At 58.9% G+C, this 22951-nt stretch overlaps 1 protein-coding gene across 20 annotated transcripts in view; it reads left to right on the top strand.

Annotated features, from left to right (window-relative positions):
• The window catches only part of NFASC (neurofascin), a 75191-nt gene that overhangs the window by 46136 nt on the left and 6104 nt on the right, over window positions 1-22951 (top strand). For 11 of the 20 annotated variants that reach the window (XM_012759546.2, XM_075996920.1, XM_012759539.2 and 8 more), the window contains 2 exons: window positions 17725-17856; window positions 20216-20285. In XM_012759546.2, coding sequence (XP_012615000.1) covers window positions 17725-17856; window positions 20216-20285 — 202 coding nt within the window. Of the gene's footprint in view, window positions 1-4574; window positions 4809-8333; window positions 8451-9817; window positions 9971-17724; window positions 17857-20215; window positions 20286-22951 lie in introns of all 20 variants that reach the window. The other 9 variants (XM_012759441.2, XM_012759477.3, XM_012759504.2 and 6 more) reach the window with 2 other exon arrangements.

The following is a 22951-nucleotide window of genomic DNA, read 5'->3' as shown; positions in this document are numbered from 1 at the left end:
GGAATGAGAGCAGGGCTCACCTCTGGCAGAGCAAAGGCAAGTCTTTGAGCAAGGTCAAGCTCCGGGCAGCTGGGGGCCTGGGGACAGGCGAGAGGCAACTGAGGGCGGGCTTAGGGAGACAATGCCACCTTGCCCCGTTTGGTTTCCTCCCCACCTTCGCTCATTTCTCTCCCATGCCATCCTAGGTTGATTCTATTTCTGTTGCACGCCCTGCTTCCTTCAGTTTGCGTTATGTTTTGCCAGCCAGAGCTGTGGGTGCCGCCACCGTCCTTCCCTACCCCCTGTCCTCCCCACTCCCCCCACCCCCAAGAACTCGAGCTGGCCGGGCCCAGGTCCTCTCCCACGGGGCCTGAACTCCCCGGCTAGGGTGTAGGGGGGGAGAGGTCATCCTGGGCCTGGGGACAGGGAGAGAGCCATCCTTGCCACGCTGCAGCTTTCCCTGACTTCCTGGCTCAAGTTTACATAAGAGCCTCTCCTGGGGCCGTTATGGCAGGTGCTGGGGTGGCCTAAGGGGAGACGCAGGGAGGGCACAGGTGCATCAGCTGGAAGCTCACTGGCAAAGTGGCTCCCCACCCGCCTTGTACCCCATCCTGGCACTCTGGGACCTAGGGCAGGTGGCTCTGGTGGCAGGGAGTCTGCCTTGATCCGTGGGCATCCGTGCCAGCCTGTGCTGCCCCTCTCCTGAGCGGGTGAGAGGTGTTCCTTTCAAGCACCCCACTTCCTATTTCCTTCCCGTTTAGAAAAGCCCCAAACCCGTCGTGTCCTGCAGAATGAGCTCAGGGTCTCGGCCATCAGTCAAATGTGCTTGCTAGGCTGCTGCTGCCACGTGACACGGTGGTGTGGGCAGGTCACACTGTTTGTGCAATGAGACGCGCTGATCACATCTCCTGTCCTCAGCTCTAAATGCACACGAACCTTCTGCATGCCCTGCGGGAGCCAGGGAGCTCAGGTTCCACGTTTTTGACGTGAGCCCAGCCTCCAGCCCTCGTCCCTCTCATCCTCTCCAAACCTGGACGCTTTCCCCCACCACACTGGTCTGTTTCTGTCTCACCCAGCGCAGATAATCCCTGTCCTCCACCTGTATCTGCAGTCTCCCAGGACTGCGGCCCATCTGCCCGGCAATCTGTGGTTTGGCCCGTGAGTCCACGCGCCACGCGGGCGGTTTTGGACTGAACCTCCCACCTTGGAATGTACGGAAACTGCCGTCCTCCTCTTCCACTCGGCTTTGCTCTGCTAATGTTTGGTGCCCAGCGCCTTAGGGACAGAGAGACGAAGGCCACTCTAGGTCATCTCTCTTCAGTGTTCCCCGTCTCGTAGGTGGGGCTCCCTGAGATGTTGGTGGAAACCCTTGGCCCAGGCTAGAGGGCCTTCTAGTGTCCTGCATTTTAGTGGGGGCCCTGTGTTCCCAGCTCTGGCCCCCCCGGGACCCCCGTTAGGTAATGGAGAGGTCCCCATCCCCTCCTCTCAGGCGCCGGGCTGGTGGTCTCCACGAAGCACTGACCAGCGTTGTTCCCAAACCCGTGGTTCCTGTTGTGGCTGGGAGTTACGTCCTAGCCCAGGAAAGTGTCTGCCTAGCCTGTGGTCACTCTGCTGGTGAGCTCCACTTCTGGACTTCACAGCCCTTCTGTCCTCTCCCCCAGCTCCAAACGATCTGAATCTCCTTTGACCCGAGCGGTGGACGGTTTCCCCCACGGACAACCCCTGCTCTATTCCTCTGACCCTTCCACACCTTCCTCCGTTGGAGCCTTTTATTCTTTCCTCTGCCCAACCTGTCTCGCTGGTGGCCCTGCCTCGCCTGGGGACAATAGACGCAGCTAATGGGCAGGTCGGAGACAGCGCTGATTGGCTAACGGCGACTTCAGCCAGCCGAGGTCTCGTTCCCCCCATGGTCACTCTGATGGCAGGCGCCCTGGGGAGTCCTCCTGGGAAGGAGCTCCTTTCCGCGCTCTCCTCTTGCTCCCCGTTGCTAACCCTGAGCCAGAGAAAGCAGCGAGGTAGCCGCCATCAGCGAGAAACGCTTCCTTCCTGCCACGCTGGGCAGAAGTGGCCGTCAGAGGGAGGGGACGGTGCAGGGTGGAAGTATCCTCAGGGCCGTTTCCGGTCCTCGCCTCTGACCGGCGGGGCGGGTGAGGAGAACGCTGCCACCTGGCCTCTCTGGGCATCTCTGTCCCCGGGGCTACTCGCTGGAGCACCCTGGGGAGCACGCGGGCCTGGCCGTGGCCGTGTGGGAGTGTGAGTGTGTGTTTCCGCATGTGCGAGAACCGTGGGGCCACAGGGCAGCGTGTCTGGCTGTGGGGAGACTGACTTGAATTCCGGGGGCCTGGGGAAGGCGACAGCCACCGCACCTGCAGGGAGACAAGCCCGGGCCCCTGCACTACACGCTGTGTGATGACTCACGTTAAAAGGGAGTATTTTCTAATGACACCTTGTAGGCAGTCATGGGAAAGGGGCGCCCTGTGAACATTTCACTTGCCAGGAATTATCCGAAAATAGACTAAAGACAAGGAACTAACTTGAAGCAGCCCCGCCCGGGTGGACAGGATGATCTCTCCGGTTCCTTCCAGCAGCGCAGAGCGGTGTGGCCGTGGCAGCTGCAGAGACCAGGCCGGGACGGAACTGGCCGTTGCCTCCTGGGTCTCTCGGGCTGTGCCGTGTGTGTGTGTGTGTGTGTGCGTGTGTGTGTGAGCACGTGTGTGCGCGCGCACACGTCTTGGTGGTTGAGGATAAGCGAATCCCTTTGTGTTGAGCATTTACAGCACGGAGCTGACATTCTAGGCCTGGGGCCGCTTGGACTGGGCGCATCCCTGCATAGAGAATATGAGACAGGGCCGTTCCCACCCCCCACCCCTCCCCACGCCTTCCCGATGTCTGTGGGTCGATAGGGCTTGGGGAATACAGCACTGTCGGCTTCGAACTTGCCCAGGACTCTCTGGCACGTAGGAGGCATAGCCAGTGCCCGGCGTGACTTCTGTGCATAGCACCCTCAGCACCTCTGACCTTCCAAGTAGGGAAGTGGCCGGAACCCCAGGAACATTCCCTGCTTCTCTACGGGGGCTGGGGGTGGGGTTGTGATATTGGAGAGCCAGGGAAACGAAAGGGCTTTGGTTGTCAGGCTCTGGTTGAGAAGGCTCAGGATATCACTCCATCCCGCCCTGAGAAAAGCTCTCGGGCAGTTCCCTCTCTGATGCCCCTCCCTGCCCCAGCCCGCTTCTGCGCTGGGGGGGGGGGGGTTTGGGGCGCCAGGCAAGGAAGGTGATTTGCTTTAACTTCTGCTGGAGACTTGAGGCAGGGTGGGATTGCTTGGGAGTGTGGTTGCCTGCTTATGTCTCAAGGTCCCTCCTTACTCCCCGATTAGCATCGACCCTATGGAGTGGGCCTTGGTCAGATCACAGGAGATGGGGTTCAAGGAGGAGAAGTGGCTGTGTCTCTCTGACTTATCCCATCATTTTCCCACCCTCAGCTTTAGCAAATAATGGAGCTGCAGAGTAAGGGTAGCGCAGCCCTTTGCTAGCTTCCACGGACCCTTCTATAGAAGGAAAGAGGGCCTGTGAAAAAATTGTCGCGTATGTAGACTTAGTCCCCCAGGGATGACGGATGTCAAAGGGTAGCTTTGGATGGGGGACAGGGAGGACATGAGAGGGTTAGCTCAGATCTGAACCGCTCAAAAGAAGCCCAGCAGGTTCCTCGCTCTCAGCCTGGGACTTCTCTGTGTGCCGGGGCAGGGAGCTGGTGCTGCCGGGCACAGCCATGCTGGATCCCATCAGTGCCCTTTGCCCACGTCCTAAATGAGACAGACAGGCCTTGGGGCGCCTGGACCCTAGATTTCCTAGAGAGGCAGGCCGTTACTAGAAGTCAGGGTGGGTTGGGGTAATTGCAGGCAGAGCCACCATTGGGCAGGGAAGAGAGGAGAGGCAGGGGGAGAGGCAGGAGGGGAAGAAGAAGGGTGGTGGATAGGCAGCGGGGGAGAGGGAATGAGCAAGAAGGGCGGAGACTGGGGAGTGTGAGCACAGGCAGAGAGACGCGTGGGGCTTGGCATGGAGAGTGGAGATTGTCCCCCTTCTGTTGGGTCTGGGTGGCTGTCTGGGCTCAAGCAGGTGTGACGGGGTGACTCTGGAGGGAATGGTTGGGAATGGCAGGCTGCCCTGTGCCCCATGGGGCAGGGTCCAGCCGCCTGCCCACCTCTAGGCCGGGGCTCCAGGGCTGGACCCAGCTGGTGCCCTTGGTCTATGTCTGGGCGGCGTTGGGCCTGGGACTCCACCCCCGGGGTCCGAGCCACCAGCGCGCGCCCCCTTCCCATCCTCACCCTCACCCCCGGCTGGGTGCATGCTGGGCGCTTCGAGCCACACAGACCATGAGAAGAAAATGAAACGCGCGCAGGGCTTCATTCTCTTCGGGTCCCATGGTTGTGTCTCCGACGCTGGGACCCGCCTGCCCCAGAACGCGGTGCTTGGGGAGGCTTCTGACGCCCAGGCCACACCTCCGCGCGGCTGCCAGCCTCGCACGCACGTGGGGCCGCGTCCAGGCAGGGCGCAGACAAACCAACCGGCCTCGGCTGTTTTGCGTTTCCCTCTCAGCTCCGCCCACGTTGCCCCCGACTACCATGGGTGCGACAGGCGCTGTGAGCAGTACCGATGCTACTGCCATTGCTGCCACCGCCGAAGCCACAGCAGTCCCCACCATCCCAACTGTCGCTCCTACCACCATCGCCACCACCACCACCGTCGCCACGACTACCACAACCACTGCCGCCACCACCACCACGGAGAGCCCTCCCACCACCTCCTCCGGGACTAAGATACACGGATCCGGTACTGCGCACTGCCCACGCTGCCCCGCCCCTCCCGGCCTGCTCCCCAGCGGTGTCCACACACGCACACGCGGGCCCCCCAGATGGGAGGTGGGGTCTGGGCTGGTGTTTGCCAACACCTCCCTTTGTTTCTCCTTCCGGGAGAGTCACACGCGGCTACACTGCCAGTCCAGTGGCCTGGAGGCTCAGAGCAGCCCGCGTGTCCTGCCCACATCCGCGCCTCGGGTGGCCCTGCGCCACTTGGCACCTTCGTTGCGGCCCCGGGTCCCCGTTCTTCAGCAGACAGCTGACTCCTTGGGCGGGACCCCCGGTCCCAAATGTGGAGGCTGCCTCCAGCGACGTGTGGGCCAGCCCGCTAGCTCAGGGCCGAGCACACGGGAAGGGAGACAGTGTGAGGGAGGAACGAGCACCTGGCACCGTGCAGCCGGCCACGTCCGCGTCCCTCCTGGCAGGGGAGAGGCTGACAGCGGGGGTGGCTGCCCGTGCCTGGCCGCTGTGTCTCCAGGACCCCTGCCCCTCTTCCCCCGAGGAACCACTTACAGGCTTTTCTTTTAAAAAGAGCTTCAAGGAAACAGTATTGCCAAGGAGTCCCCCAACGCCCAGAGTGCTCCATCGGTCTTCCCTCTCTCAGTCCCCGGGCCCCTAAATGCGGGCGTGGGGGGACCGCGGCATGCCCAGGGCTGGCCAGGAGGATGTGCCGTTTCTACGCCACGCAACCCAGGCCAGGGTGGCTGTGTTCTCCCAGCCTGAGGACCTCCTGGGGAATTCAGGGACACTTCTAAGCGCTGAGCATCGGTCTTTTATTACCCAGGTCTTTTATTCCTGAGCCCACAGGCCAGCGGGCAGGTGAGCGTGAGGCAGCCGGCAGGGCTGGCAGGAAGCACCTGGCGCTCTCCTCCGGCAGTTGTAGAGTGGTAGGCCCCTGCCCGTCACTGCCCCTTGGGACAGTCCCTCCACCTTCGGGGGCCTCACTGTCGCCCGCCCTGCCCCACCTTTCTCGGCCACCTGAGTGAGGATGGAGGCTTAGCGTACACGTGAGGGTTTTGTTAGGCTCAGTGTCGTGGAGTTAAGTGGCCATGCGAGGAGACAGGTGGCGCACAGCGGACATGGCGCTCCTCAGGCCCCGGAAGCGCGGCCCTGCTTCACAGTGAGATCCAGAACTTACTCGGCCTGCGCTTTGGGAACGAGCTGGCTGCAGGGAGACCCGGTAGGCTGTTAGAAGCCGCCGCCACCGGTGGTTTGGTGATTGCTGTTCTTTGGGGCCACCCGGAGGCATCTTTTCCATGAAAGTGGGGCTTCTTGTCCTTATAAGTACTTTCTGAGTTCACAGAAGAGATGCACCAAAAAAATTAAGAAAGGGAGCTGCTTCCCAGCAAAGAGTTGTCTGTCTGCTGGAAGGGTCCACCTTGCTGCCACGTAGAGCCGGCCCCGCGGACTCTCACGCCAGGTTCGCACTGTGCCTGAGGCGCTGCGGGGGGCCTGGCCGTGGCCTCGGTCTCATCTAGACCCTGGGGACACCCCTCGAACATCCTGGCCTCCCTAATGCAACTGAATTGCTCTGCCACCCAGGATTTTAAAGACGAATTTTCATCTTTATTGTTCCTTACATCTTGGGGGAAAAATTTTCACAAGTTTACTTCTGTCGGGGTGAGCGAGGCCCTTTTATATCTGTTCTTAACTTGTCCTTTTCAGATTTCGAGGGATACTCCCTAATCCTTACACTGCAGGAGTCGGGGGAACATTCCACATTTTCCCTCAAGGACCCTTTTTGCGTTTCCAGGTGTTGACAGCTCACATTCTGGGTCCTTTTTGAACATCTCAGCTCACTCGGGTCTTGATATGTCTCTCCACGGCAGTGCCTTCCTCCGATTCCCACCTCTGAAATCGTTTTGGCTTCGCATTGCTTGACCTTTTTGCTAAAAGCGCCCCAATCTTCATTTCCTTTAAGACAGCCAGATTTGGGTCAGTATCGTCCTGGCGGCCAAATGGTTTTAAACACAGATTCTCTAGCTGTTGACAGGGCTCAGAGGCAAGGAGGAAGAAACTCAGGTCTCCACATCATGACTAATCATAATTGATTCCCACTGGCGAGAGGCATGAAATTCCAAGGCACTGGGGTTTGCGGCGGCCTAAAGCAGCCCGCACAATTGAAGCATCTGGCGGATGAGTAAGGAAGCCTACCTTCTGCCCTCCCCGCGGTGCCATCAGTGGGACCCCTCACTTCACGTGAACGTACCTGGGGCAGCCAGCACCTGACAAGGCTGTAGTGGAGCAGGCACTTCTTTGAAGTGAAAACCAGGGGATCTTTTATCCCTTCCCCAGCCCTGCAGACTCAGTCACATGTCAAGCAGATAATGAATAAATGCATCGCCCATGTACTCTATTCATTTATTTTTGACAAGTGAGTTGGTGACAGTGCCCCTTTGCATGCTGATAAAATATACAGGAGCCACAGTTGTAAAGTCTTTGAAATACAAGGCTTCATGCTAGTACTCCACTATTAAACCTTTGCTGGAAAATGGGGTAATCAGACTGCCGGGACTCCTGAAAAATGATTACGTTTGAAGATCAGTGCCATCCTCCCGCACGCGGGCTGTGGCTTCAGACAGCGCCACGGCTTTGATAAAGTAGCTCCCAGCTCCTAGGAACTAGATAATTAATGTCTTCTGTGTTGCCTGGCCATCAAGCCTCAAACACTCGGTGGTGGTTGAGAGGCCAACAGAATAGGATTTTTCTGGAACCTGGACCACTGAGGGCTGGTTGTCGAGGAGTTATCTTCTCTTGGTCCTGCCTGCCTGTGACAGGGAGGGGAAGGGTCCACCCTGTCTTTACTGGGGACCCTGAGGTTCTAGGCCCCAAGTCACCTTGGACGATCTGAGGCTGTTTTACGGTTCGTCCAGGCTCACCAAGGACAAGGACAGGGGCTCCTTAGACCAGAGTCACCTGTCTGGATTTCCTTTCTTCTCCAGCTTCAAAAGCCCATTAAGGTTTTCTCACATTTGGTGCTGTCCTTTCGGCAACTTGGATCACGACTCTTGCTTGGCTTTTAAAGATAACACTCTCCTTCCCATAGAACTTCGTGGTGGAGGGGAAAGGAGCTGGCACATGTCCCCATCTGTCTGCGTCCTGGCCACAGGACCTTTTCCCGGGCCCATTTCCTTACACTATTCAAATCCATGACAAGGGATCTGAAAAAGGGAACAAGCCCAGGTTTAGAGCCTCTTACGGCGTGGATCGAAACCCACTCTTTTGTTCTTAACCCCACGTGTGCAGACATGCAGTTCCCAGCTCTCCTTCACAGCCGAGTCCTGACCGCACACGCCCATCCCTGGACGGCGGCCCCTGGCCTGGCCACCAAGGCTGCAGCTTGGAGTCCTGGCGGCCCCGTGCACAGCCACTCCTGACTCTGCCCATCCCCGCGGTGACCGTGTGTGCGCGTGGGCTCGTGTGCATGTGTGTGTGCGTCTCCGTGTCTCCGGTGCTGCCCCCTCCCCGCCACTAACTCCTCTTCTAACCCGTCCACCAGCCCCCGACGAGCAGTCCATATGGAACGTCACGGTGCTCCCCAACAGTAAATGGGCCAACATCACCTGGAAGCACAATTTCGGGCCCGGAACTGACTTTGTGGTTGAGTACATCGACAGTAAGCATTGCTGTGCGGGGTGGCGGCGGGTAGTGGTAGATGCCATTAAAGAGAATCCGTGAACTCCCCGGGGCCCAGAGAGGCCTTTTAGCCCGGCTTAATTATGGCCTAACGAAATCGACACGCGCGGGCGGGCGGCAGCGAGGGGGGCGGAGCAGCTCTCGGGGAAGGAAGGGGCTTCCGCAGCCATTAGTGCAGGGCCAGGGCTGCGTGTCGGTGAGGACCACTGCCTGCCCAGGACGAGGGCTCTGAACAGCCCCACACGCGCGGAATCTCACCTGGCATTGGTCTCCTTAACCACTTTGGTCCGGCGCTCCCGCTCCGCACGGTAGCTCGTGCTGTGCATGGACGACGCGTCCGTTTTGCTCATGTGATGAGGAAAGCTTGAAAGCACTGAAGGCTGGTTTTACTTTACAGGCAGCTTTCCTTGTAATGTAAATCAGAATACGTAACATATACATCTATGTTTTTACAATGTTATTTTTAAACGTTCACAATTTTATTTTGATAAGTGAAAAATTAGAAAAGTCACATCACAGCCGTCGGCTAAAGTCGACGCTCGGCTGTGCACGTTCATCTGTGGCTGCCAACTATAGTCGACGCTCGGACCGAAGTGGTTAACTCAGGTTGCACGTGGGCTGGTGTCTCCACTGGACAGACGGGGCCAGGTCACAGGCTTGGGCTTCAACTGTGCTTTGCTCCCGGGGGGGGGGGGGCCAGTGGGCCACGGTCAGAGGCAAGACCGGAGCCACTTGAGCTCTGGCTCTGGCTTCAGCTGAGCTGTGCACCCTTCCCTGGATCTTGGGACCAAGGGTACAGACTGGGTGGACTGCAGAGCGCGGTCAGGATAGCTCCCTTCCCCTCTGGGTGAAGGTCCCTGCTCCTGCAGGCTCAAACCCCGCATCTTGGCCTCTTTTGCACGTGCTCTAAGCGATTTAACTAACTAACCCAGCCAGGAAATCTCCCCGGGCCAGGTCCACAAAGTCACCTCTTGGGAAAGAGCAAAGCCAGCCAGAAGTTCTCAGTGGTTGGAGGAGTCCACATCCACAGCGCCCGGACTCCCCGACGGGGTCCACACTTTGGGCTGAGAGTTTAAAGAAGTAGGTCGTCATCTGTTTGGGGTGAAGACCGGTGGAGGACAGGGAACTTCAGGGGGAGGAGCAGTGTCCTCCACCGAAGGGTCCCCGTTTAAGAGCGTGTTGCGTGGACAGGCGCGGGGGAGCTGCTGGGAAACCTGGGCCGTGCGGTGAACTAGACCCGCGGTCCCCTGGTCCCTCCGTCGGACAGGTGACCAGGAACCCAAGCAAGCACGGTCTCTCTAGCTCCTGGCGCCTGGCTCTAGGCTGACTGAGGTTTCTGTTCCCCAGGCAACCATACGAAAAAAACTGTCCCTGTTAAGGGCCAGGCTCAGCCTATACAGCTGACAGACCTCTATCCCGGGATGACATACACGTTGCGGGTTTATTCCCGGGACAACGAGGGCATCAGCAGTACCGTCATCACCTTTATGACCAGTACAGGTGAGAGGGGATCCGGCCTGGCCGTCCCCTGCGAGCATGGGGCGTTTCATTCTCATCCTCGGCTGCCTGCTTGCCTCTCCTCCTCGGGAAGAAGACTCGCCCCGCCCCGCCCCCCCTTGCATGGCGTGTCTCGGCCCTCACCGTGCGCCGGCCTCGGGCTCCCGGGAAGCCAAGAGGAGCCCAGTGTGGGCGCACAGTGGAGAGGAAGCAGCGATTCTGACCCGTGGGGCTGAGTAGTGGGGGTCAGAAGGAAACAAAGGATTGGGTAATGAGGACAGAAAACGCTCGGCCCTGCTTGGTATCTGTGCAGGCTCGGCCACTGCGGCGGGTCTGGGGGCTGCTGGAGGGCAGTGCGGCCCGCCCTGTGTGCACAGGGTCTTGCCGCCTGCACGTGGGACTAGGGCACGGGGCCATCCCCGGGTCTGGATCCAGAAAATCTCCCCAGGAACCAAACCGAGGGTCAGTACGTATGGGACAAACTTGCTACCGTTACCTATTGTTAAAAATTCCGAAGCGAGTGACACGACTTATTTAGGGCTTTGTTTTTGTTCCAAGTTTGTCTTGGCCTAAAAAAAAAAAAAAATAGGTGCCTTTTTGTCATACAGGGAGAGAGGGGAAGTCGCTCTCCCATCCCAGAGTGGTTCTGGCTCTGTCTTGCTTGGGCTGTGGGCGCAGAAGCGTCTTCATCACGCCCATGAACAGGACAACTGGGGCTCGGGGCAGGGCAGGAGGTTCAGAAGCGTCTCTGCCGTCGGGGTGGCTGGCGGGCTGGAGACGGGGGGCTTTTGCTCGTCTGAGTGTTTGGATGGAGCCTTAGTCGGCCAGGCAGGCTGCCAAGTGGCCTGTGTGCTAAGCCCTGGGGCTAAGGGCAAGGGTGGGGGAAAGAGATTAAGAGAAAAAAGGATCGGTCCCTACCCCAAGGGATAGCCTAATTAGATGCAGGTCATTAGACACACAGGATTGGGGGGTGGGACCCGCAATAATTTATATGAACTTCTGGACGTTGGCTTAAATATTCATTACTCTTCCTGCGCCTGGCCTGGCGAGCCCGATCCTGGTGGCTCACATCTCGGGAGTCTCTGCCCTTCTGTGTCAGGGTCTCACCCACCCCCTCTGGCCGAGTCCCTCCTTGTATGGCGTCCTTTCCTCCTCCCTGTGTCTCCTCCTGTCCTGCACGTTTCATGCCGCCAAGTCTGGCCGCCTTCTTGCCTTGCGGCTCGCCAGGCCAGCTCAGGCAGGGCATCTGGGTGGTGGCCAGGCCGTCCTGCTCCAAGGGGAGCCGGGCAGGGAACTGGACAGTTGACCGAGCAGAGCAGGTGGCCGGACTCTGTCTGGCCCAGTTGGGGTCCCAAGCTGTCGCTCGCGAGTACACGCGTTTGATTTTGCCTCGTTACAAACTTGAGTGCAGGTCAGGAACGAGAAGCAGAGTTGGCATTTGAGGACAGAGCTCGGTGGTGGGGACGTGGCCACGCAGGCTGCTTTGAGAGCTGTGACTTCCGGGGCTGTGGGCGAGGGTTGAGGAGAGAGAACCAGAGGGGTAAAACCAGTCCCTGCCCTCAGGGGTGTCCTCATCTGCTTGGAGGAATTGCATACACACTCTAGAAAAACAACTATTGATACTGCGTATGCATTTGACTTAAATACTCAGTTCTCTTTTCCTGTGCTTGGTCTTGGTAGCTCGCTAAGTCTTCCCAGACTCCTCCCAGGGCTAGCCGGAGTGGGCAGGCTCATGACCCTAGCTCTGAGTACAAACTGTCCTCTTCCCTCCCGGGCTGGCTGGAAATGCCTACGTGCAAACCGCATAGGGAGAGAAAATATTTTCACTTTCTGAAGTCTGTGCGTGTGCGCCTGTACTGTTTGAAAACACACACCGTCTTTCGTGTGGGTGGACTCCAGAGCCAAGTCCACACAATCCCCCGGATGCCTGTGTCCCACCAAAGCAAGAATGTGTGGGCATCTCTGGGCCCCGACCACTGGTCATTTAGACAGCCACAGGCCATCGCTTTAGTCCACAGGCTCGAACATGCTACAGTGGGGTTCAGGCAGGGAATGGAAAAGGAAACCACCGGGAAGGGTAACAAGCTCTCTGCCCTCGCCAGAAAGATCCCGGTGGGAACTTAATGGCCTCCTCGAAGCTTTCAAAGCCCAAGAGACCTGGGCAGCTGCAGACACATCTCCCTGAACTCCAAGAGGCCCAGCAGCTCTTCTGTGCTGGAGGGCAGGGTGGCGCAAGGCCACAGGATGGCGGTGCTGACGGTGGCCGTAGTCGGGCAGCAGGAGAGTGGGGAGGGGGCTCTAGGGGGTCCTGCTGTGTTAGGGAGAAGCATCTCTTGAGTCAACCCAGGACAGACAAGGTGGGTGTGGAGAGGTGTCAGACGGTGCTTAAGTGAGAGCCGCTGAGCCAAATTGTGTGCTATATTTGTTTAGCCCTGTTTGTAGACTATAATTCTTCTGCAGCCCTTGAGTAACTGGCCTTTCTTCCATGGCCAAATCAAATTCCTCCCAGTTGGAATTAGGAGTGGTCGGAGCCATCTGCATTGCAGGGGAGCTGTCGGTTTCCAGGTGGGGTTAGGGTGCGGTGTGGAAGGTACACAAAACACAGGTTCTAGTCCGGAGGAAGGGGCACTTGGACCCGTGTTTGCCCCGCCGGTGGCCCGGACGAGAGGATGCCGCTCTGGGCCCCCGTCAGTCCCAGCCGAGGTGGGGAATGGAAACACACCCCGGCCTTTGTGTGCAGATACTACTGGCTCCGTCCATTAGGAATCTCGAAATGGGTTTCATCGATTGAGCATGGTGTTGGCAGTCAGATGTAGCTGCCCCAGAGCCTTGCTAAATGCCTTCCTCTCGGAGCCAAAGCCATGGGGTCACCTCATAAGTGAGATCCTTGTGTCCTAAATTTCTTTTGGTTCTTGAGACAGTAAATCATTTTGAATGGGGTGTGGTTGAGCCCACCTTACCCTAGATCCCACTTGGTGGTTTTGTTGTTTTGAGACAGGTTCTCACTCTGGTTCCCATTCCAGTCCAGGCTGGAGTGCAGTGGCATCATCATAGCTTACTACAACCTCAAACTCTTGGGCTCAAGTAATCTGCCCATCTCAGGCTCCCCAGTAGCTGGGACCACAGGTGTGCACCACCACACCTGGCTAATTTTTCTGTTTTTTGTAGAGATGGGGTCTCGTTCTTACGCAGGCTGGTTTTGAACTCCTGACCTCAAGAGATCCTCCTGCCTCGGCCTCCTAAAGTGCTGGGATTACAGGTGTGAGTGACCATGCCTGGCCCCCACTGGATTTTGAACATCATTCTGTGTCCAAACATCACAGGAAATTCTTCAAGCTTTTCAGTAAGGACTGAAGGTAACATTTGAACTTCACCTGGCACCGTCAGGAATAGAAAGCTACATTTGCTTTTTCAGTTGCTCATGTGGCCACGTTCCCCTGGAATTGTGACTTTCTTTCCCAAGAGAAAGGTAGTCTCATGGCGACAGCTGTCAGAGCGCATCAGAACAAGTACCAGGAAGGTCGCTGCCGAAGGTGATGCCAGTATCCAAACACAAGTTCAAGTAATTCCTCCATCCCTGTGCACAGGTGTGGCAACTGGGCCAGACAACATCCACATGACCCCTAGCTGGTACCAGAGAAAACCAAAACCAGTATCCCAGGTTAACCATATATTAGGATTAAATTGATCCATTAATCCTGTGGTCCCCAACCCCCAGGCTATGGCCCAGTACTAGTCCATGGCCTCTTAGGAAACAGGATGTGCATCACCACCTAAGCTCTGCACCACCCTCCCCCCACCCATGACACCCCACTCCCCCACCCTCGGTCTGTGGAAAAATTATGTTCCATGAAACCGGTCCCTGATGCCAAAAAGGTTGGGACTGCTGCATTTATCAGTAAGTTGTCACTGCTTACTTGTTAATGTTACTTAGCAGCATTGTGCTAAGAACTTAGGGGCTCAGAGAGACCCCCTGGCCCCAAGACTTTAATAGTATAATTGGAAACCAGGACCCAGGAAATAGAACACTTAAAATGTTATACTGCGTGGTGTGGCTGGGAGTGAAATCAGAGTTCAGAGGTGGAGCAATCAGAGATGCGTGAAAAAGGGCTAGAAAGAGCAAAGGTGGCCAGCAACGAGGGTGACAGCCCAGGCTCTCTTGGGCAGGGGCGAGACTGGAGAGCCCAGAAGGCCAGGCTGGGAAGTTGAGCCCAGGGTGGTAGGAAGTGAGGAATGGCGGCACATCCTTAAGAAGGCACTTGGGGACAGAGGGAAGCGTCCTAGGAACCGGTGACTTAATGTCTCATTGCATCCACGGGCACTGACAAGCACGGTGAGGCACCCCTGGAATAGAACGAAGCAGCGAGGCGAGTATGAGGCATCTGAGGAGGAGAGGCGGAGGCCCTTAGAGGTGGAAAGAGCGGCGAGGGCTCTGGCGGAGGTGGGGAGTTGGGAGAGACGCGGGAGGGAGTGGGAAGACACAGGCTGAGTTTCCAGCACAGACATCCGAGCAGAGCTACCAGGAGGAAGGCGGGGCTGGAGGGAGGATGGAGATGAGTAAGGGTCAGGACAAGACGGTGACAGTTAGCGAGCCAGAGGGAGGTTTGGGAGAGGCTGGCTCAGGGATGGCAGCTGAAGCCCTGAGTGTAGACCGGCTTGAAGTCAGCTTGCCGGGGTGGAGACAGGAGTTGGTTGGCAGGAGCTGGGGAGGGTGGAAGATTATGGAGTTTACTTACAAAAGGACAATGCATGAGCTGGAGCTGAAAAGTCTAGCAGATTCCTCAAGGGCTTTTGCTTAAAGTCATAGCAAACCTCAACGTGCTTAGCAGCAGAAGGCAAGGGGACAGCTAAGGGGGGAGGTTGAGACTGCTGGGAGGGCGGGGATCCTTACAGGAATGAGGGACCTGGGGGGGGACCCTGCCTCTGACACTGGGGGAAGGGCCGGCTGTAGAGGCTGCAAGGTTTCAGTGGGCTCCAGAGTGCCCATGGGGTAGGTGAGGTCAACCATGGACAGGGAGACAGAGCGACACGGGAGCTGTGCAGGAGGTCAGAGGGCAGCGGTTCTGGACAGACAGCTCAGGGTGGATAGGACAGTGAGCGATGAGTAAGAGGGAGGCTGGGCAGCAGTGGCAGTCCAGGAGACGTGTGACGCCGTGAGTCTGTGACAGGCCGGGGCTGGCATCTCCCCCATGCAGGATCTATGGAAATGCAGCAAGGCCGCAGAGACCCCGGGCTGGGGACCCAGCCCAGTGCAGGAATGGGTGATGCCGGAGGGGGCGGGGTTTAAGGTTCAGCAGCGCCCCAGCAAGCAGGGAGCCGACTGAATGAAGCGGGGAAAGTCCATGATTCTTTGCTGAGCAAACACAGATTGCTGTGCTTCAAACATGGTCCGTCCCTGCAAGGAGCTCACCCCCTGGGTGGAGGGACAAGAATGCAGTGGAAAAGGGCACAGAGTGTGGAGCCAGGCAGCCTGGTTGCACCCCAACTCTGCCACTTACAGCTTAGCAACCTCGAGCCAGTCAGCCTCCCTCTGCTACAACAGAGAAGGGTAAAACCTGTCTTGGGCAGCTGTGGTGAGGATTAAATTAGATAATGTGTGGAAAAGTACTTAGAGCAGATAGGAAGTGCTGATACATAAATTAATAGCAGTATTAATAATGTCAAATGCTTGTGTGTACTATGAGCCCTCGGAGTGACTGGGTGGGTCGGCGGAGAGGGACTTTAAACTGGGAGACCCAAGATGGCCTTTCTGAGGGGTGACTTTTGCCAAGGCAGTATCTGAAGAAAGAGCAGGCCGGGCGCGGTGGCTCACACCTGTAATCCTAGCATTCTGGGAGGCCGAGGCAGGAGGATCGCTTGAGGTCAGGAGTTTCAAGATCAGCCTGAGCAAGACCTGGTCTCTACTAAAAATAGAAAAATTAGCCAGGCATGGTGGCGCATGCCTGTAGTCCCAGCTACTTGGGTGGCTGAGGGAGGAGGATGGCTTGAGCCCAGGAGTTGGAGGTTGCTGTGAGCTGTGATGATGCCACTGCACTATACCCAGGGTAACAGAGCAAGACCCTGTCAAAAAAAAAGAGAGAAAGAAAAAGGGAAGGAGGAAGGAAAGAAAGAGCAGAGCAGCAGATGCCAAGGCCCTGGGGCAGGAATGAGAGCAGCCAGTGTGGCTGGGGCACAGAGGGTGAGGAGAGGGCGGTGGGAGACAGGTAGCCAGGGCCAGCTCCGGCAGAGCCTGGCAGGTCAGGATAAGGGGCGGAGAGTTTTCTGCAATGAGAGTTTAGGAAAGGACGTGATTGGCTCCTAAGTGGGGTTTGGAAAGATCTCTGACGCAGCGTGGGCAACGGCTCGCCGAGCGCAGGAGCGGAAGCAGGCCTGGGCCTCTCCCCGCAGCGTACAGAAGCCAGGCTGATCACACACCATGCTCTTCTGGGGTGTGACTGCTTTTCAGCCCAGGGCCACCCGGGGCAGCCAGCACACAGAATCGCTTGTCTGTCTGTCTTTACCACTGACTGCGAGCTGTCTTGGTGCGATGGCCCGGGCTGGGCACTGGGAAGGCTGTGAACTGTTCCTGCCCCGAGAAGAGCAAGGAGTGGAGTTGCACCCCGACACCGGCCCCACAGCACCGCGCATGATGCAGACCCGGGAGCACCAGGGCTGTGGGTCCCCCCCTCCCGCCACCCCCGTGCTGCTCCAGGGAGGGGCCCGAGCCTCCCGCTCCGGCTCCAGGGCTGGTGGGGCTCCCAGGGCTTCTCTGGGCTGGGCTGGCTCCTGGGCCATGTTCCGTCCCTCTGATTCCTTCCCCGCTGAGTCGTCTTTCCCACGACAGGCTGCGTTTCTGCAAGGGTTGTTTTCGTTCTCCCGTCCATAGAGAGTAGCAGGGCAGGTGGGTCCTGGCTGTACCCAAAGCGCAGCCACTGGACCGCCAAGAGCACCACCAGCTGGCTCCCGTGCGCCCCTCACGTCTCGGTGGGGTCTGCCCACTTTGAGACAGGTCTCCGCACACACCAGGCGAGGACAGAGAGGGACGCACTGTCGGGGGGAGGGAGGGGCAAGTCCCCGTGTGGAAGTAGTCTGGAAGTGGAGCGGAGTGACTGGCAGGCACAGCCCCAGCGTCAGTGCTGGCCTGTCTGCGGGTACCCGCGCCGGGACACTTCGCTGCCACACGGCGCAGTCCTGCTGGGGAGACAGAAAAAGACACAGGGACACCCTGGGCCTCCACCAGGTCTGGGGCCCACTGATGGCTCCAGAGCCACGCCGGAGGGGGGGGGGCAAGGATGCCGCTCTGCACCTGTGCAGGCCCCATGGGCGTTCTCACAGCAGGGTTTTGCAGTGTGGCCGCAGCCCCCACTCCCCAAGGCGTGGCTCACAGGCACCTAGTTCTTCACCCTGTGTGGACCCATGGGGAATCCTACTTGCTTGGCCAATCCCTGGCCTTCCCTCCATCCCCACTAGGCTGCGACCAGCTCTGTGGTTTGCAGAATGCCCCGCCCCTTCCTAAAGGTCCTGTTCAGCCTTCCGCTGCTTCTCTGCTCCCCATCCTTTGCCTCTCTTCTGACCCTTCCACCTTGGCTCCTTAATTATTTTCTTTTTGTCCCTTTAGCCGGGGTAGCGTGGGCCAGAGGGCTGCTGCTAGGTGGTGGCGTTAGGCTCCAGGAGAAGCACCCACTTGACATAGCTGCAGTCCTTCCCTCGCATCGCCCTCCCCACCTTCTCCCGGCCGAGCCACTCACCGTCTGCTTCCCGCCCTCCCTCCCCGCCAGCCTACACCAACAACCAGGCGGACATCGCCACCCAGGGCTGGTTCATCGGGCTCATGTGCGCCATCGCCCTCCTGGTGCTGATCCTGCTCATCGTCTGTTTCATCAAGCGGAGTCGCGGCGGCAAGTACCCAGGTGAGAGACGGGAGAGGGGAACCCAGCCCTCGCCAGGCCTAGAAACGGGGTCCTCTTGCCTGGTCCGTGCGTCGTCTTTGAGCTGCCAGCGAGCGCTGCAGCTAATTAAGTTCACCTCGGGTGGGCGGGCGCCCCAGGAGGCTCCAGCGAGGGGCAGTGGGGAGCCCTGGCCCCCATTAAGCGTGACCTTTCCTCTCCTTGACTCACCGCCCATCTGCTCAGCAAATTGGCTTTTTTCAGCCTGAATCTCATTAGGATCCTGTGGCCCAGGGAGGGGAAAGGAAGAGAGAGGCGTTTCTCTACCCACGTCCAGAGCGCGGGGACCGGAGGGGTCTGGGCGGAAGCGGCACGCCCGTGGGAGAGGCCGCAGGGTTGGGCTCTCGGCGGGCGAGGGTATGATGGCAGACACCTCTAACGGAGGGCCAGAGCTCCCAGGTGAGGAGCTCCCAGGGACCCCCATGGCCGGGAGGGGCTCTGGCTTCCCTGGGGTCCCGAAGAGGCCTTGCTCTTCTGTCGGCCTCAAGATCCTCCAGCCCAGACAGACCAAGGTCAAGGACAAGGACCTCTGGCATTCTTGTTTCTGGAAATATTGATTGTTTTCCAAACGGGGGCAGGAGCCATCTGTCCGTAGTGGGGCGGGCAGGGAGACAGGATAATGGATAACCTCGAGAGCAAAGATCCCCCTGGGCCGCGGCATGAACTCGCTCCCTGCCCCCAGAGCCCCGTCGCCAAACTCGCCCCACACCCCCATCTTAGAACAGATCCCCCTCCCCAGGGTCCCCCTAAAAGCCAACACAAAGGACAGAGGAGAGGAGATTCTGTCTGATTTGCTTTCCCCTGCCCAAGTGCCCACAGACTCTGGGATTCTGAAGAGTTATCTGTCCCTGCCTGTAAGCGAGGGAGGGCGACTCGTTCTGATGAGTGACGTTTCCCGTCACTTTGTTTTGCCCTGTCGGGACTGTTTCCTTCCGAGAGAGAGAGACAGCCTGAGCTTGTCGGGGGCCCTCCCTGGGAGGACTCGGCTCATTCCCCCGTCCCAGGCAGAACTGGAACAACTGATGAACTCGTCAGATAAACTGTGAGCCTTCCATTGCCCATTCTAGAAAGTTCTTCAGAGCTAACCTCTTTCCCTCCTGCTACCGGGTAAGCCTGTGTACATTGAAAAGATGAGTGAACCACGGCTCTCCTGGAGCCATGAGGCCTGGCTCTAGTCTCCACTCCAGTCTTTGTTCAGTTACTAATTAGATTAGTTATTCGATGCTTTCTTCACCCCTCAAGGCCTCAGTTTCCCTCACTGAATATAGGGGTGGTTATCCTGCATTATGCCCCAAAAAGAGGCATAGTCTTGGCCGGGCACGGTGGTTCACACCTATAATCCTAGCACTCTGGGATGCCAAGGCAGGAGGATTGCTCAAGGTCAGGAGTTCGAAACCAGTCTGAGCAAGAGCGAGACCCCGTCTCGACTAAAAATATGAAGAAATTAATTGGCCGACTAAAAATATATAGAAAAAAATCAGCTGGGCATGGTGGCACATGCCTGTAGTCCCAGCTACTCGGGAGGCTGAGGCAGGAGGATCGCTTGAGCCCAGGAGTTTGAGGTTGCTGTGAGCTAGGCTGACGCCACGGCACTCTCTCTAGCCTGGGCAGCAAAGCGAGACTCTGTCTCAAAAAAAAACACGGCATACTCTTTCATGAAAGTGCCTGCTCGGCGCCAGCCTCGGTGCTGGGATACCAGGGGCAAGATCGTCTTTCCTCAAGGACAGGCAGGGCCTTGGCTGGAGGTTTGTGCACCACATACGACATCTAGGAAGAGGGGCGCGCCCCCAAGGGAGGTCTCCGAGGTGAGAGCACGTTCCGTCCTCTCTGCCCGGGGCACTCGGCTGGGGGCTTTGAGGAAGCACTCGGTCCCCCACCCTCGAGGAAAGACCTAGCGTGCTGTCCCGGGCACAGGAAGCCCGCACGAGTGACTCTAGTACACAGCGGGATGGGAGAGGTGCAGACGGTGGACTTGCCTTGGGCCAAGGAAAGGACGCGTCTATCTGACGGTTTTTTTGGGTTTGGGTTTGCTGCCCCTCGGATCTGGGCGGGCCTCTGTGTTTTCCCTCCTCGTGCTGGCACTGTCTGGTACGTTGAGAAGACCTCATGGAGTGGCGGTGGGGAGCCAGGTGGAAGGAGATTTCAGTCGTCAGCGGAGCTGTAGGGACCCTAGAGAGGAGAAGGTCGCAGAATCAGCTTAGCAACTGCTAGAGTGCAGGAAGCAAGAACATGGGGGGCATCAATGGTGCCTTCTATAAAGGCAGGGTCCCCGAGCCCAGTGTCGCTGTCCTAATCTGTATCTTCGCTTCTCTTGTTGACCAAGTACGAGAAAAGAAGGATGTTCCTCTTGGCCCCGAAGACCCTAAGGAAGAGGATGGCTCTTTTGACTACAGGTGCGTGACCTCCTCCCTCCCCCGTCAGGCGGGCTGTCCCCGAGGCAGGTTTCGTAGCTGTCCTGGGCCATTAGGGCTGTCGCTCTGCCTCTCTGAGGGCGCCTTGGCAGAGGGCGCGTGCTGCGGAGCCTGCTCAGAGAGGATTCTTGTCGCGACGGTGCCAGGCGAGGCGCCCCCCTGGGAGACGCTGCCCGGCGCACACACGCGTCCCTCTGACAAAAGGCGTCGCATTCATTCAGCTGTGCAGCTCAACTGTATCGAGCTCCTCGTCTATGTCTTTCTGCCTTTGTACTCTGAAAACGAGCCCTGGGCCCCCCTTGCCATGACATGAGCTCAGCTCCCACCCCCAGCCCTGAAGATAATGACCCAGGGGGCTGCATCGCCTTAGAGCCTTAAAGGGATGAAGGGGGGCTGGATTCTAGGCCTTTTCCCCGGGAACCTGGCGCTGTCTTTGGGCGCTCGACTGGAACAGGCCTTGGAGGCATCCGGCAGGGTGTGTCCTGTGTCCCAGAGGAGAGGACTGAGGCCCAGACTGGGAATGGCTGGCCTGAGACCCGCCCAGCTCGCCATTCGGTGGCCAGTGGCAGAGCTGAAAAGGCCAGTTCCAGGGGCTGCAGCTCTGGCTGGTGCCGCTGTGCTACCCCTGTGCTGCCCCTCGGATCTGGGCGGGCCTCTGTACCCAGGCTTATAAAGTTCTCCTCTGTCCGTTGTGATGACAGCTATATTTTTAACTCAGGAATGACACAGGGTGGGTCGTGGAGTCTCATTCCCAGGCCAAGCGGTAGGGAATGTCTGGTCAGAGCCCTCCTTCCCCACCCCCCACCCAGTGACTGTCTGGGCCCCTCGTCCTCCTCTGACCTCTCCATTTCCTGCCCTGGGCCTCCGCCACCCTGCCCATCAGCAGGCTGGCAAGCAGGGTCAGATCGATGCACACACGGCTCCCACACGGGAGCCTGTCTGGCGGCTTGTGGACCGTGACTGTCCATCATCCTCATGGGCCTCCCAAAAGGGCAAGCTCACGAAGCCCTGTCCCCCTCCCCTGGCTGGCCCCGACCACCTAGCAAGGCCCAGCTTCCCTGCGGGCTGAGAGCTACTCCCTGAGCTTTGTGGCTTCTTCCCCCCGAGCTGTTGGGCACAAGCACCTGCCTCCTCCCCCAGACGTTGGGGCTGGATCTCCACGCTCCGGCGCGTGCTTGGCACACGTGTGCAAACGCCCCTCTGCTTTGGCTCTGGGGGGCCTGCAGATTCTACCCTAGAGCCCCCACTCGGACGAGTCTAAGAATCCTAAACTGAGGAAAGGCTGAAACTAACACATCAGAGGAAGAAGTGAGTTTCTGGCGGGGACAGGCCTGGGGCAAGGGAGGCGTGTGGCTCACCGTCCCCCATCCTGCGCTGAGTTTCCCATGGTGCTCCTGCATGGCTCTCCTGCGTCTGCCCCCCTGGACCGCCAGGGTGACTCGGAAGCTCGGCTGACAGTGGCTAGATCAGGGCCACCCTGGCGGGGCCGGCGCCGTCCAGCGGGTGCATGTAGCTGGAGTAGTTGCTGGAAGCAGGGGTGGGATTCCTGCAGAGCACAGCCCTCACGCCGCTGCCGGTGGAGGGGGCCCTGGGGAAGGGGTGCATATGGGGAGACTGGCCCATGGGGTGAGGAGCCTGGCACTTAGAGCCCGCCAGTTGGCAAGGAGCAAGCTCTACTTCCTGCACAAGCCCGGCGCAGCCCTGGAGACCCACTTCCCTCACGCCAGCTCCCACAGCGCTGCCGTCCGAGAACGCAGGCCACGCTAATGGGCAGCACGGCTCGCTCGGCACTGGGGGAGCAGGCTAATAGCTTCCCCTCCGCCAGCACTCGGCTCCGGCCGCCCTCCCCTGACAGCTGTCTGCCCGACACCGCTATTAGGAGTGAGAACACTCTGCCGCTATAATGGCAACTCAGCCGGTTGTTTTCCTCACACCCGAGGAGGACTGAGTGGGGCAGGGGCGGGTGCGGGGTGTGTCTGCTCAGACTGCCTGGCTCCGCTGTGGTCCTGCCTGCTGGGCCCCAGGCTCCCCCTGCGGGTGCCGGCTGCCTCCTTCCTGGGAGCTGGGCTCACCTCTAAAGTGCAGCCAGCAGCACCTGGTCCCCACTCTGAGCCCAAAGGGCCGAGGGAGCTTTCCAGCCGGGGGCAGGGACCTGGCGCCTGAGCAGATGCTGCTGGCTCGGGGAGCAGCCTGGGGCCTCTGCGGGGGACCCCTGGGCAGGATCCTCTGAACCCTGCAGTGTCCTCAGGTGTCCCCTCCCTCCCACCACCTGCTCGCTCCTCCATTGCTAGGCCCCAAAGCAGTGGCGTCTGTTTGTAGGTCAGCCAGATACCTGAGCAGAACGACACCAAGATCGAGAGGCAGGGACAGCTTTGTTCCTTTGCTTTTTGTCAAGGCAGAGCCTTTCCCTGCGGAGTCCCAGATCATGGAAGGCCACCGCTGGCCCAGGTCACAAAACCACAGGGTGACACCCGGGACTAGAGCCGTCCTGCGTGGTCTCAGAGGCAGTGGCTCTGCCTCGCTGGGGGACGGCCGTCTCCGGCTGCCCCCACCGCTGACAGGCTCATGGAAAGGACCCCAGACCCGGAGCCCAGGAGCACGGGCTGCTCTGCACCGCCTTGCCACCTTCCCCGGTCCTCTCTAGGTCC

This window comes from Microcebus murinus, chromosome 23 (genome assembly GCF_040939455.1).
Source record: "Microcebus murinus isolate Inina chromosome 23, M.murinus_Inina_mat1.0, whole genome shotgun sequence".
NCBI lineage: Eukaryota > Metazoa > Chordata > Mammalia > Primates > Cheirogaleidae > Microcebus > Microcebus murinus.
Note: the sequence above shows the minus strand (reverse complement) of the source record. Positions and strands in the feature narration are given on the sequence as shown.